Source organism: Pseudophryne corroboree, chromosome 7 (assembly GCF_028390025.1).
Source record: "Pseudophryne corroboree isolate aPseCor3 chromosome 7, aPseCor3.hap2, whole genome shotgun sequence".
Taxonomy (NCBI): Eukaryota; Metazoa; Chordata; class Amphibia; order Anura; family Myobatrachidae; genus Pseudophryne; species Pseudophryne corroboree.
Window position 1 is genome coordinate 35,231,715 of NC_086450.1, and position 15,161 is coordinate 35,246,875.

Consider the following 15,161-nt stretch of genomic DNA (forward strand, 5'->3'; position numbering starts at 1 on the left):
GGTGACATATCCACGTAGGCTTCAGTGCATATTGGTCTCCAGAAAAATGGTTGCCGCTCTGTCAATAATTAGTGATGTGCACCGGAAATTTTTCGGGTTTTGTGTTTTGGTTTTGGATTCGGTTCCGCGGCCGTGTTTTGGATTCGGACGCGTTTTGGCAAAACCTCCCTGAAAATTTTTTGTCGGATTCGGGTGTGTTTTGGATTCGGGTGTTTTTTTTACAAAAAACCCTCAAAAACAGCTTAAATCATAGAATTTGGGGGTCATTTTGATCCCATAGTATTATTAACCTCAATAACCATAATTTACACTCATTTTCAGTCTATTCTGAACACCTCACAATATTATTTGAGGTCCTAAAATTTGCACCGAGGTCGCTGGATGACTAAGCTAAGCGACCCAAGTGGCCGACACAAACACCTGGCCCATCTAGGAGTGGCACTGCAGTGTCAGACAGGATGGCAGATTTAAAAAATAGTCCCCAAACAGCACATGATGCAAAGAAAAAAAGAGGCGCAATGAGGTAGCTGTGTGACTAAGCTAAGCGAACCAAGTGGCCGACACAAACACCTGGCCCATCTAGGAGTGGCACTGCAGTGTCAGACAGGATGGCAGATTTAAAAAATAGTCCCCAAACAGCACATGATGCAAAGAAAAAAAGAGGCGCAATGAGGTAGCTGTGTGACTAAGCTAAGCGTCCCAAGTGGCCGACACAAACACCTGGCCCATCTAGGAGTAGCACTGCAGTGTCAGACAGGATGGCACTTCCAAAAATAGTCCCCAAACAGCACATGATGCAGAGAAAAATGAAAGAAAAAAGAGGTGCAGGCATCGCAACTGACACAATTGGACTCTCCTTTGGGATTTGTGATTTAGAAGAACGCACAGTTCTTTGCTGTGCTTTTGCCATCTTAACTCTTTTAAGTTTTCTAGCAGGAGGATGAGTGCTTCCATCCTCATGTGAAGCTGAACCAATAGCCTTGAACATAGGCCAGGCCCTCAGCCGTTCCTTGCCACTCCGTGTCGTAAATGGCACATTGGCAAGTTTACGCTTCTCCTCAGACGATTTTGATTTAGATTTTTGGGTCATTTTACTGAGCTTTATTTTTTTGGATTTTACATGCTCTCTACTATGACATTGGGCATCGGCCTTGGCAGACGACGTTGATGGCATTTCATCGTCTCGGCCATGACTAGTGGCAGCAGCTTCAGCACGAGGTGGAAGTGGATCTTGATCTTTCCCTATTTTACCCTCCACATTTTTGTTCTCCATTTTTTAATGTGTGGAATTATATGCCAGTAATATATCAATAGCAATGGCCTACTACTATATATACTGCGCACAACTGAAATGCACCACAGGTATGGATGGATAGTATACTTGACGACACAGAGGTAGGTAGAGCAGTGGCCTACTGTACCGTACTGCTATATAGTATATACTGGTGGTCAGCAAACTGTGCAAAACTGAAATGCACCACAGGTATGGATGGATAGTATACTTGACGACACAGAGGTAGGTAGAGCAGTGGCCTACTGTACCGTACTGCTATATAGTATATACTGGTGGTCAGCAAACTGTGCAAAACTGAAATGCACCACAGGTATGGATGGATAGTATACTTGACGACACAGAGGTAGGTAGAGCAGTGGCCTACTGTACCGTACTGCTATATAGTATATACTGGTGGTCAGCAAACTGTGCAAAACTTAAATGCACCACAGGTATGGATGGATAGTATACTTGACGACACAGAGGTAGGTAGAGCAGTGGCCTACTGTACCGTACTGCTATATATTATATACTGGTGATCAGCAAACTGTGCAAAACTGAAATGCACCACAGGTATGGATGGATAGTATACTTGATGACACAGAGGTAGGTAGAGCAGTGGCCTACTGTACCGTACTGCTATATATTATATACTGGTGGTCAGCAAACTGTGCAAAACTGAAATGCACCACAGGTATGGCTGGATAGTATACTTGACGACACAGAGGTAAGTAGAGCAGTGGCCTTCTGTACCGTACTGCTATATAGTATATACTGGTGGTCAGCAAACTGTGCAAAACTGAAATGCACCACAGTTATGGATGGATAGTATACTTGACGACACAGAGGTAGGTAGAGCAGTGGACTACTGTACCGTACTGCTATATATATATAGTTATACTGGTGGTCAGCAAACTGTGCAAAACTGAAATGCACCACAGGTATGGATGGATAGTATACTTGACGACACAGAGGTAGGTAGAGCAGTGGCCTTCTTTACCGTACTGCTATATAGTATATACTGGTGGTCAGCAAACTGTGCAAAACTGAAATGCACCACAGGTATGGATGGATAGTATACTTGACGACATAGAGGTAGGTAGAGCAGTGGACTACTGTACCGTACTGCTATATATACAGTTATACTGGTGGTCAGCAAAATTCTGCACTGTCCTCCTACTATATACTACAATGCAGCACAGATATGGAGCGTTTTTCAGGCAGAGAACGTATAATACTGGTGGTCACTGGTCAGCAAAACTCTGCACTGTCCATCTACTATATAATACTGCTGGTCCCCAGTCCCCACAATAAAGCAATTAGCACACTGAGCACAGATATTTGCAGCACACTGAGCACAGTCAGATATGGAGCGTTTTTCAGGCAGAGAACGTAGATATTTGCACTTGCAGCACACTGAGCACAGATATTTGCAGCATAATTTGCAGCCCACTGAACATAGAAACTGAGAGGACGCCAGCCACGTCCTCTCACGATCATCTCCAATGCACGAGTGAAAAATGGCGGCGACGCGCGGCTCCTTATATAGAATACGAATCTCGCGAGAATCCGACCGCGGGATGATGACGTTCGGGCGCGCTCGGGTTAACCGAGCAAGGCGGGAGGATCCGAGTCTGCCTCGGACCCGTGTAAAATGGGTGAAGTTCGGGGGGGTTTGGATCCGAACCCGCTCATCACTATCAATAATAGTGACACACTGTAAGATGGAGTTTAATTTATCTGTGTAATACCCTGAAGAGGTGAGAATGCGCATGGTGTAGTGAAAGCACAAAATGGAGTTACCTACAGTATGTGATGGATTATGGGGCACATCAAGAGAGGAGTAGGCCTGTATGCACATTCCATCAGGGACCCCTCCTATCTAGCTGGCAGAGCTGTAGACTCTGGGCACTAGGGTCACTAGGGACCCTAGTGCTGTCCCAGAGTCTAGTGCACATGGTGGCCATTTTCCCAGTGGGTTTCTTACTGTGCATGCGTGAAACACTGGGAAAATACAGTGCCTTGCTAAAGTATTCACCCCCTTGGCTTTTTACCTGTTTTGTTACATTACAACCTGTAATTTAATTTTTTTTTAATCTAAATTTTATGTGATGGATCTGCACAAAATAGTCTAAGTTGGTGAAGTGAAATGAGAAAAATGTATATAAAAAAGAATGTTTATAAATAAAAATTTGAAAATTGGCATGTGCATATGTATTCACCCCCTTTGCTATGAAGCCCCTCAAAATTTCTGGTGCAACCAATTACCTTCAGAATTCACGTAATTAGCAAAATGAAGTCTACCTGTGTGCAATCTAAATGTCACATGATCTGTCAGTATAAACACACCTTTTCTGAAAGGCCCCAGAGGCTGCAACACCACTAAGCAAGAGGCATCACACCATGAAGACCAAGGAGCTCACCAAACAAGTCAGGGACAAAGTTGTTGAGAAGTACAAGTCAGGGTTCGGTTATAAAAAAAAATATCCAAATCTTTGATGATTCCCCGGAGCACCATCAAATCCATCATCTTCAAATGGAAAGAACATGGTACCACAACAAACCTGCCAAGATAGGGCCGGCCACCAAAACTCACAGACCGGGCAAGGAGGGCATTAATCAGAGATGCAGCACAGAGACCAAAGGTAACCCTGAAGGAGCTGCAGAGTTCCACAGCAGAGATTGGTGTATCTTCGCATGTGACCACAATAAGCCGTACACTCCATAGAGCTGGGCTTTATGGAAGAGTGGCCAGAAAAAAGCCATTACTTAGTGCTAAAAATAAGAAGGCACGTTTTGTTTGCCAAAAGGCATGTGGACGACTCCCCAAATGTATGGAGGAAGGTGCTCTAGTCAGATGAGACTAAAATTGAACTTTTTGGCCACCAAGGAAAACGCTATGTCTGGCGTAAACTCAACACATCCCATCACCCCAAGTATACCATCCCCACAGTGAAACGTGGTGGCAGCATCATGCTGTGGGGATGTTTTTTTAGTAACAGGGACTGGTAAACTGTTTCGAGTCGAGGGAAAGATGGATGGTGCTAAATACAGGGATATTCTTGAGCAAATCCTGTTTCAGTCTGCCTGTGATTTGAGACTGGGACGGAGGTTCACCTTCCAGCAGGACAATGACCCGATGCATACTGCTAAAGCAACACTCCAGTGGTTTAAGGGGAAACATTTAAATGTGTTGGAATGGCCTAATCAAAGCCCAGAACTCAATCCAATTGAGAGTCTGTGGTCAGACTTGAAGATTGCTGTTCACAAGCGGAAACCATCCAACATGAAGGAGCTGGAGCAGTTTTGCCTTGAGGAATGGGCAAAAATCCCAGTGGCAAGTTCATAGAGACTTATCCAAAGCGACTTGCAGCTGTAATTGCCGCAAAAGGTGTCTCTACAAAGTACTGACTGTAGGAGGGTGAATAGTTATGCACGCTGAAGTTTTCTGTTATTCTGTCCTATTTGTTGTTTGCTTCACAATAAAAAAAAAAAAACATCTTCAAAGTTGTAGGCATGTTCTGTGAATGAAATGATGTAAACCTTCAAACAATCCATTTTAATTCCAGGTTGTGAGGCAACAAAACAAGAAAAATGCAAAGGGTGTGAATACTTTAGCAAGGCACTGTAGCTGCCGTGCCATTGTCCTGGTGATTTCGGCAGCACTGCTGCTGCCAACACGGGACTCCAACGGGCACCAAACACACTGCACCCATTATAAATACGCCATTGGATGGATTAACCTTCTGGCTTCAGCGGCAACTCAACCCACTCCTTGGCAGAGAGGCAAGGATTCCCCAACCAAACATACACAATGGCCCTCATTCCGAGTCGTTCGCTCGGAAATAATCATCGCATCGCAGCGTTTTTCTGCTTAGTACGCATGAGCAATGTTCGCACTGCGACTGCGCCAAGTAATTTTGCTATGAAGATAGTATTTTTACTCACGGCTTTTTCTTCGCTCCGGCGAACGTAGTGTGATTGACAGGAAATGGGTGTTACTGGGCGGAAACACGGCGTTTTATAGGCGTGTGGATAAAAACGCTACCGTTTCCGGAAAAAACGCGGGAGTGGCTGGAGAAACGGGGGAGTGTCTGGGCGAACGCTGGGTGTGTTTGTGACGTCAAACCAGGAACGACAAGCACTGAACTGATCGCAGATGCCGAGTAAGTGTGAAGCTACTCTGAAACTGCTAAGAAGTTTGTAATTGCAATATTGCGAATACATCGTTCGCAATTTTAAGAAGCTAAGATTCACTCCCAGTAGGCGGCGGCTTAGCGTGTGTAACTCTGCTAAAATCGCCTTGCGAGCGAACAACTCGGAATGAGGGCCAATGTCGGACAAGTCTTGTATGAGACGTTTTAATTTATTCATTTGGGTTTTTTTAGTGAATATTAAATTGCTAGAATAGGCCACTGCAATCAAATATTAATGTGTCAAAGACTTTTCAAATAACATTCAATAAGTAATCAATTAATGACATTAACACTCCCTGTACACAGTGTATAAATTGCATATGACCTGAATCTTGCAAATAATAATTATACGTTACTGATATACCTACAGCACTATTAAGCAGTAATGCTAGAAATAATACTACGCAAATCACAGACCTATCACACTGTACATCCAAGATGAGATTAAAATCTTAGCTAAAATGCGGAGTCTGAAAGTACAAAAATATTTATGTGACTTAGATGGGTCAGAGTGCGCAGTAGGGGCCTGTGAACTTCAAATGTATAAATGTCTAGTTTAAGATGCTTGTGGTTAATAAATGGTCTTCTCTCACCAAGGGCGGGATTTACTAAAGGGAAAATGCGGTAAACCCCCCATTTTACCGCATTTTCATATGTACTAACTCCCGACCGCCGCGTTTTCGCCTCATAGGGTATCGCCATCTTTTTATGGCGATACCCTATAGAAGCCTATGGGATTCTTACCGCCGCCGCTGCCCCACGCCGCCGCCCCGCGCCGCTCACGACGACCCCCCCCCCTTCCCCCCCGGCATACCTGAGCTGCTGCTGCCTGCTGGTGCGGCCCCCCTCCTCCTTCTCCCCCGCATCACAGCCTTGTCTCCTTCCGGCTGCAGGGGGGAGGAGGAGGATCCCGGGGACTCCCTGCCCACGTCACCTCCTGAGTCTGGGAGGTGACGGAGACCCCCGCTGACCCCGGCAGACATCATCGCGGGGGGCCTCCTATACCGCATTGCGATACTAATCGCATATGTTAGTACATATGCGATTAGTATCGCTGCGAGAGGCGGTGATTCCTTATAGTAAATCCCGCCCCAAGGGGGTATTTATCAAAGCTTTGCAAGAGATAAAATTGTGAGAGATAAAGAACCAACCAATCAGCTCCTGTCATTTTTCAAACAAAGCCTGTAACATGTAAATAAGAAACTGATTGTTTAGTACTTTATCTCTCACAATTTTATCTCTTGCCAAGCTTTGATAAATACCCCCGCAAAGAGGCAAAACCAGATGCAGATTTCTTTCTAAGGACTTGGCACAAAAGGCATGGGGATCAATCTACCTCTAAAACACTAATATCCCAGATTTATCAAGCCTTGGAGAGTTATAAATTGCACGGTGATAAAGTACCAACCAACCAGCTCCTAACTGCCATGTTACAGGCTGTGTTTAAAAATGACAGTTAGGAGCTAATTGGCTGGTACTTTATCACTATGCAATTTATCACTCTCTAAGGATTGATAAATCTAGGCCTAAGTCCAGATTTAGGCCCTAGTATCTGCTCTGCTTCTCTGCAGGCTCTCTCCCTCGCCCGCTTTCTCTCTCTTCTTCCCTTTTTCTGAATCAGCCTCAGCAGCTTTGGGTCTTATTGACAGGAATCAGGTGCCCCCATATCTCACCTCAGTCCCCTCAGAGCTCCGACTGACTCTCGGCAGTTCTATTTATCACAGATGTCTAGCGCTGATGAGCTCTAACGCCTGCCGCATGAGACCGCTGTCCGTTTCCGGGGATCCGGTCTGAAGATCGACAGTGTCTAGGTCGACAATGTTTAGGTCGACCACTATAGGTCGACAGTCACTAGGTCGACATGGATGGAAGGTCGACAGGGTTTCTAGGTCGACATGTGCTAGGTCGACAGGTCTAAAGGTCGACATGAGTTTTTCACATATTTTTTTTGGGGGGATTTTTTCATACTTAACGATCCACGTGGACTACGATTGGAACGGTAAAGTGTGCCGAGCGAAGCGGTAGCGGAGCGAAGGCACCATGCCCGAAGCATGGCGAGCGAAGCGAGCCATGCGAGGGGACGCAGTGCACTAATTTGGGATCCCGGTCACTCTACGAAGAAAATGACACACACAAAAAAAAATCCTCATGTCGACCTTTAGACCTGTCGACCTAGCATATGTCGACCTAGAAACCCTGTCGACCTTCCATCCATGTCGACCTAGTGACTGTCGACCTATAGTGGTCGACCTAAACATTGTCGACCTAGACACTGTCGATTTGATGAACCACACCCCCGTTTCCGTCCACTAGTCAGGTGTAATCTGCATAACAGAGTGCCGGCTGCCATGGCAACCTCTGCCTTACATGGACTATGGAGCTTGGAGTTCCCTCTAGTTGCGTCTCCTCTGCAACTGCGAGAAGTTTCCCTTTCACTCTGCCGCTTCCACCCAGATTACTGCTGGGTTAACCTGATTAAAAAAGCAATCAAATATAACCAAGCGCTCGATACACACCAATCTAAATGCAGCCAACAAAATAAGGCTACTCAACCTTATCAGAAGAAAAAATCGTAAGACAAAAATATTGTAGCGCATATAGATTGGGCAAAAATTTATTGAGTTGCAGCTCGGTGTGAAAGTGTCCCCAAAAGAAAACCTGTGCCAAGTGACCGGGGGAATCCAACCTTGGTAGCCACCTGTGTTGGACACAGGAACGAACCATGTAATAGGGCAGTGCGAACGGTCCGGCCCGGGTCATCCAGTCGGACTCGGGATTTTGGTGTGAAAGGGATATGAGGCGCTGTCGGGCGCAATTTAGTGATATCTCACTACAACGGGGTCTCACACCTACAGATGGAGCCATGCTAGTCGTAACTCCGCGCCTGACGCTGAGAGCATCTCAGTCTGGCCTTGCGTGCCGGAGATGGAGATGCGCCCCATTCACATCCGGGTGCACATGCTCGGACAGCGACGCTCAGGATGGGAGTGTCTCTGTGCACTCCCGGAGTGACTAGGTGGACGGATCGCCTAGTCACGCCGGGAGTGCACGTTTGCGATGGAGCCACCTCAGATGAGCGCAGTTCCATCTGTAAATCATGTTTTTGAAAAGCCTTATTTAGGAACGCCCCCTCAGCAAAATAAACAACTTTAGGGGGAAATATATTAAGCCTTCAAATGAGTGGAGAAGTGTAGAAGTTGTCCATGGCAACCAATCACCTATCATTGTATAGAATTAGAATGTACTTCAGAAATGTTAGCTAGATGCTAATCAGTTGCTACGAGTAACGTCTCCACTCTTAATGGTTGATATATTTCCCCCAGTATAACTTTTTTGTGTTTTTTTTATATATGGGGCCTATTCATTGTCACTAATGGGCCGGTACACATACGGAAACGCTAGTTTCTGCATGTTTGAAGTAACAGGCCCATTCATTGTTAGGAACCCGGGAGGGCCACCTAGTATTCAGCAAACTCCAAAAAGTAAAGTTTTCAGTTTGCCTGTGGGAACCAGATGGCGCTGATTCCCAGAGCCGTGTTCCTATGGGGAGGAGGTCCGGGGTTGTGAAGAGGGATCATCCCACAGTGAGTAACCTGCAACCATCATGCATGCACACAAGGATGGACGGATACCTGTAAGTAACACTCTCGTACTTCTGTAGCAGTGTTAGGGATCACGGTGACAGCTGATTTTCAGAGCAGCTGTTCCCGCACCGCAGCAATACTGAATTGCTCCAGTGATTAAGTATCCACCATCGCAACTCACGGCCCCCAATGATCAACAGGCCCCATAGTGTTAAAAAGCATACACAGGTAGTGGTAGAATTGAGCTAAATATCATAGTGCTTTGGCAGGTAGGTGGGCCGCAGGTATTCAGTTACACTTACCATACCGCTGCTTGAGTGCATGAACACACCTTCGGACACACATCATTTGCACCGTTTATCATATGCTCAACCCTGCGGCTTATCAGAATGTCTGCCAGAGTAAGCCACCGGAGCCTTTACACTTGCAGCCTGGCACATGCCCCAAAACGGTCACCTCCCACAACTGCTCACTGACTGTCAATCACTCTGCATCCAAATCCTCACATCGGCCGCCGTCTATAATCAAACTTGGCACTTGCGCCATGTGACTGACGCATGCACGGTACAAAAAGATCTGCAAACGTCAGCATTGCGTCCACCTCTGAACCACCCTCAATGTCCTTTGTTGTCTCCTGTGCCCATTATTACATTGCGCTATGGATCCTAATTGCACACGTTGCCCCAACCAGGCAGTGGAACGAGGAGATGTTGGATGACGCGTGTAGGTGTATACTGGATGAGGTTTCTCTTCCATCGTCAGCTCCCGGGGGAAAGGCGGAATACAGGAGAGCATTGACAGTCAGTTTTCTCTTCAAGTTCTACCTGGAGGTCCTACATACCCTGAAGTCACAGGTGAGATCAATCCGTTACTGTAAGTCTAAAGTATAATATAGTAGCCTGCGGTTGGCAGATGGAGATGCTGATGTTATTTAGGAGCGTACATAGGGCCTCTGATGCAGAAACAAAGTACATAGACTCCCCTAGTGAGTCTATGGTCACTCAGACTGGACGTGGCAATGGCGATGCTGCCGCCATATTTCTTTATGTACGTGATCGGAGCTGAAGGCAAATACACGCCCTGAAAACGGCCATGACACGCCTGCATTTTTGCTGCTACTCTGTTACTTCCCCTCCCGCAACTGGTCACTTCCTGTCAACCAATCGTGACACATGCTCAGTTGTGTGAACATCAGCACAGATCGTAATGGTAGTCCATAATGCATTCCATTATGGCGGGGTACTTTGGTATAGTAAATTGATGCTGCAGATTCAGTCATAGTTCTCCAGTGACTGACATATGCCTATGAAACACATGCATATTATCTATTATTGTACATTTTCCTACAGTACAGAGTGAATGATCGCAGCTATCCTGCAGAGATATCACTGAACAACATTAAAAATGGCATTAGGCAAAGAGCAAAACTGGCAAGTGTACAGAAATATCAGGTCAGTATAATGGCAATAAATGTATTATCCAGTATAGCCATACAAGTGGGCTATTGGTACAGTATATGGGGCATATTTACTAAGATCCGACGAAAACAATGATTGTCTCTCTAATATACTTGATTAATATTCCTTGTAAAATGTTCTTCTACCGCCTCTAAGCTCCGTCAGCCCTTGGTTACCTGTATATTACCAAATCCAATATCCATTATTTATTTCTATATTTATTGTTACATATATAGTGCCAGGGCCGCCATCGGGGAAGGGGGGGTGACTGCTAGTTCTGGAGTCTTTGGCCAGGACAGCGAGGGGGTCCCGTCACTTGGCTCCTACCGGCGCTCTACCTATGTGACAGCAACCTCCAGCAGTGCTTGCGTTGCGGGAGACTGTGGGATGCGATGCTCTGGCTACAGTGTGTCGTGGACATGCGCAGCTGGGCTTAGGTAGGCAGATGGGGTAAATGCCCTGTAGTCTACACCTGTGGGCAATGGATGGGCAGTCAGGGCAGGAGGACACTGTTGGACTTGTGGTCTGCAGCGTGACTGTTGGGGGTGGAAACTTGGGTTTATCTGCGGCGGCTCCCAGAATCCTGGCATATATGGGGGTGAGTGTCTGCCCTCTTGTACCTGGCTGGCCGGTGTTGTGTAGGTGGGGGATCCATGGGATAGGACACCCCTGTGTTCTTTAACTGCTGCACGTCATGTGGTGCCCTCAGAACAATGTAGGACTATTGTTGTTGTTTTATTATTATGTAAATTACTTCTGTCATCCCCAGAGTGCTACTGCTCATCAGCCCATTCAGGATACTGTAGGGCGGCCCATCATGCACCGCTCAGCCATGATGCAAGTGTCCGGAGAAGCGGTGTACTGTGACGACATGCCAGCCATTGATGGAGAGCTCTTCATGGCTTTGGTGACCAGCACAAGAGCTCACGCAAAGATCATGTCAGTATAGTCTATTGTCATCTGACCACGTTCTTCTGGTTTTCTGTGTTGAGGTTACAGATGGGACTAAAGCAGTTGTCACCAAAGTGTGGTATAGGCCCACCTAATAGGACACGGACTAGTAGGTAGGGGTACACAATCTGATGTACTGCCGGTAGGAGGATAAAGCAGATACTGTACAGGCCCCAGTTTCACCACCCACCACCCCGTGCATCTAAAGAGGAAACAGGAAGGATAGTGGAGCTCGTGATTGGGAGAGTCAGGCATGAGGAGATGCACAGATAGGAGCATGGAGAGTATGGGGGCCAGGTGCAGAGTGGAAATACTGTAAATGGACGGGAATGAGAGCAGCAGAGGATAGGCAGCAGATCAGAGGAAAGAGATGGCCAGGAGGAGAATGCACCATCTATCCTTCCTCTGCATGCCTGGACTACCTGTATGCCTCCTCCTTCCTCTCAGGGCAGCTCCACTTGGATGGTGCTCTGAGCTTTAGCCATTAGTAATATTTAGCACATGGATCAAAGGGATCCGGTTAGGATCCCAGCAGTCAAAATATCGACGCCGGAATCCCGACACTCCTCAAAATGCTGGCGTCGGCAACCCAACAGCCGGTATCATATGAGTGACTGCCGTGCCGCCAGAGAGGTGAGCCGCGGGGGGCGTGTTTAGGTTTAAGCTGCGGAAAGGGGGGGTTAGGTTTAGACACCACAGGTGACGATTAGGGTTAGTGGGAAGGGTTAGCATACTTACCCAGGATTTGAACCATCGCGCCGTGCAGCGGTCGGTCTTCTAACCGCCGGCATTTCAGCCCCATATGTCTATTTTTTACTAAAGTGGTATCCAATCGATGACCGCGGGTAATTGGATCGCTCGGAGCTAGTTTCTTAGCCCCGATGCGGCGTGCTCCTGCCCCCAATGCCAGCACTTATTGCGGATTAAGCATAGTTTGCGATAAGCGACTGCCGGAGTCGCTGTAACACCATGTGTTTTCGCGTGATCGTGGGTACGTTTTCGCCGGATGAAAATGGCCTGTAATAGGATACCGCGATAACAACCATCTGTCATTAATCGCGATACTTGGCTGTTGTCACCCGCAAAAACCGGATAGGAAATAATTGGATACCCCCCTAACAGTAGTGGAGAATCTGCATTGATAAAAAATAGTGAACTTTTACAATTCAAACTTTGTATAGATATACAAATAATGATGTATTGTTTTCTGCGTATAAGTATTTGTATCACTGAAGTGAACGAGAGATGGTCTTTACATCATTACCTGCTCTTATGTTAGCTTATGTATAAATTACCATCGTTTTTACTTATGGATGTGTGTTGCTCAAACATCATGGGTGAATTAATAGCATTTTGCACTTTGGACAACCCCTCAATTACACGCACCACCAACATTTAAGAAATAGAGGTCATGCCCAAACCACAACTGCAACTTATGCTAGAGGAACCAAACCATACATAGGGGGTAATTCCAAGTTGATCGCAGTAGGAAATTTTTTAGCAGTTGGGCAAAACCATGTGCACTGCAGGGGAGGCAGATATAACATGTGCAGAGAGAGTTAGATTTGGGTGGGTTATTTTGTTTCTGTGCAAGGTAAATACTGGCTGCTTTATTTTTACACTGCAAATTAGATTGCAGATTGAACTCACCACACCCAAATCTAACTCTCTCTGCACATGTTATATCTGCCCCCCTGCAGTGCACATGGTTTTGATCAACTGCTAAAAAATTTCCTGCTGCAATCAACTTGGAATTACCCCCATAGTACTAAGAGCTCTTTGTAATAGCTGAGAGATGCTACAGTGCTGCAAGTTACCCCGATGCTCAGCAAAGGGTTACAGGGATATGCGCATACACAGCTGGTTTATTTTACCCGGAGGGGATTCAGCAAAGCTTGTCTGTCTTTGTTAGTACACATTGGATTGGACCTCACTCAGGTTCCATTGGATGTGCGTCCTCATGCGCAAAGTACAGATGTTTGGTACATTGCGCATGTGCGGAGCCTGTTCTGCCCGTGTGTGTCCTGCAACACAGGACGCAGGGATGGCTTCAGACAGTCAGTGATTGACAGTCTGATGCCGTTTCGGGGCTGAGAGGGGGTGACGATGGCCTCCATTTGTGAAAACGGAGGCATTAAATATGAATACTCACATCATTTGTATTAGTTGAAATGCACCTGAAAATACGTTATTTGCAAACTTTTAATAGGGAAGCAAAACCGATCTGTACATATTATTTATTTATTAACAAATCACCAAAACAGCCAGCACTCCCCTTGCTTACATCGCATCTGCTCCAGGTGCCCTCCCTAGGAAAAATTTCCAATTGCAGATAGGAGAACAGGCGGCACTCCGGAGACTTGTTTAAACAGCTTTCTTTATTGGAGTGACATCCAACAATTGTTTCGGGCCTCAGCCCGTCGTCAGGGATTTATTTATTAACAGTTTCTTATATAGCGCAGCATATTCCGTTGCGCTTTACAATTAGAACAACAGTAATAGAACAAAACTGGATAAAAACAGACAGACATAGAGGTAGGAAGGCCCTGCTCGCAAGCTTATAATCTATAGGGAAATAGGCATTGATACACAAGGATAGATGCTACCTGTTACATAATGGCCCACCAGATTGCTAGGTTCTTAATGGGTTGTATGATATGATCACCCAGCAATGTTGGCCAAGTGTCAGGAGGGTGTGAGAGTAAAGAAAGACAAGATATGTGAGGTTATGTGGACTGTGCAGAGAAGATGTAATTGGATAGGGAAGCACTGAAGGTTATGTGGGTGGGTCTGGAATTTGATAGGCTTGTCTGAAGAGATGAGTTTTCAGGGAACGGTTAAAGGTTTGGAGACTAGAGGAGAGTCTTATTGTGCGTGGGAGGGCATTCCACAGAGTGGGTGTAATTTTGAGTGTGAGAGTGTGAACTAGTAATGCGTGTGGATGAGAGACGCAGATCTTGTGCAGAGCGGAGAGGTCGGATGTGGAGATATTTTGAGATGAGTGAGGAGATGTATGATGGTGCAGTTTGGGTAATAGCCTTGTATGTCAGTAAAAGTGTTTTATATTTAATACGGTAGAATACTGGTAACCAATGGAGGGACTGACAGAGCGGATCTGCAGACGATGAATGTCTAGCGAGGAAGATTAGCCTCGCAGCTGCATTCAAAATGGATTGTAGTGGTGAGAGCCTATGTTTGGGAAGACCAGTAAGGAGACTATTACAATAATCAATGCGGGAGAGGATGAGAGCATGTATTAGAGTTTTTGCTGTGTCTTGTGTAAGGTATGGTCGTATTTTGGATATGTTTCTTAGATGTATGTAACATGATCTTGAGACAGATGGAATGTGGGGACAAAGGACAGTTCAGAGTCAAGAATGACACCTAGGCAGCGAGCTTGTGGGGTAGGGATGATTGCAGAGTTCTCAACAGTGATAGAGATATCAGGTTGGTAACTACTATTGGCCGGTGGAAATATAATTAATTCTGTTTTGGAAATATTAAGTTTGAGGTGGCGAGATGTCATCCAAGATGAAATGGCAGAAAGGCATTCAGTGACACGGGCCAATACAGATGGTGACAAATCAGGGGAGGATAGGTAGATTTGAGTATCATCCGCATACAGATGGTACTGAAATCCAAAAGAGTTGATTTGTTTGCCAAGAGATGTGGTATAGATAGAGAAAAGCAGAGGACCTAA

General features: G+C 45.9%; 1 protein-coding gene across 3 annotated transcripts in view; it reads left to right on the top strand.

Moving 5' to 3' along the window:
• The window catches only part of LOC134944386 (aldehyde oxidase 1-like), a 144,239-nt gene that overhangs the window by 81,158 nt on the left and 47,920 nt on the right, over nt 1-15,161 (top strand). For all 3 annotated transcript variants that reach the window (XM_063932966.1, XM_063932968.1, XM_063932967.1), the window contains 3 exons: nt 9,745-9,907; nt 10,403-10,504; nt 11,280-11,449. In XM_063932966.1, the coding sequence (XP_063789036.1) occupies nt 9,745-9,907; nt 10,403-10,504; nt 11,280-11,449 (435 nt within the window). The remainder of the gene's footprint in view (nt 1-9,744; nt 9,908-10,402; nt 10,505-11,279; nt 11,450-15,161) is intronic.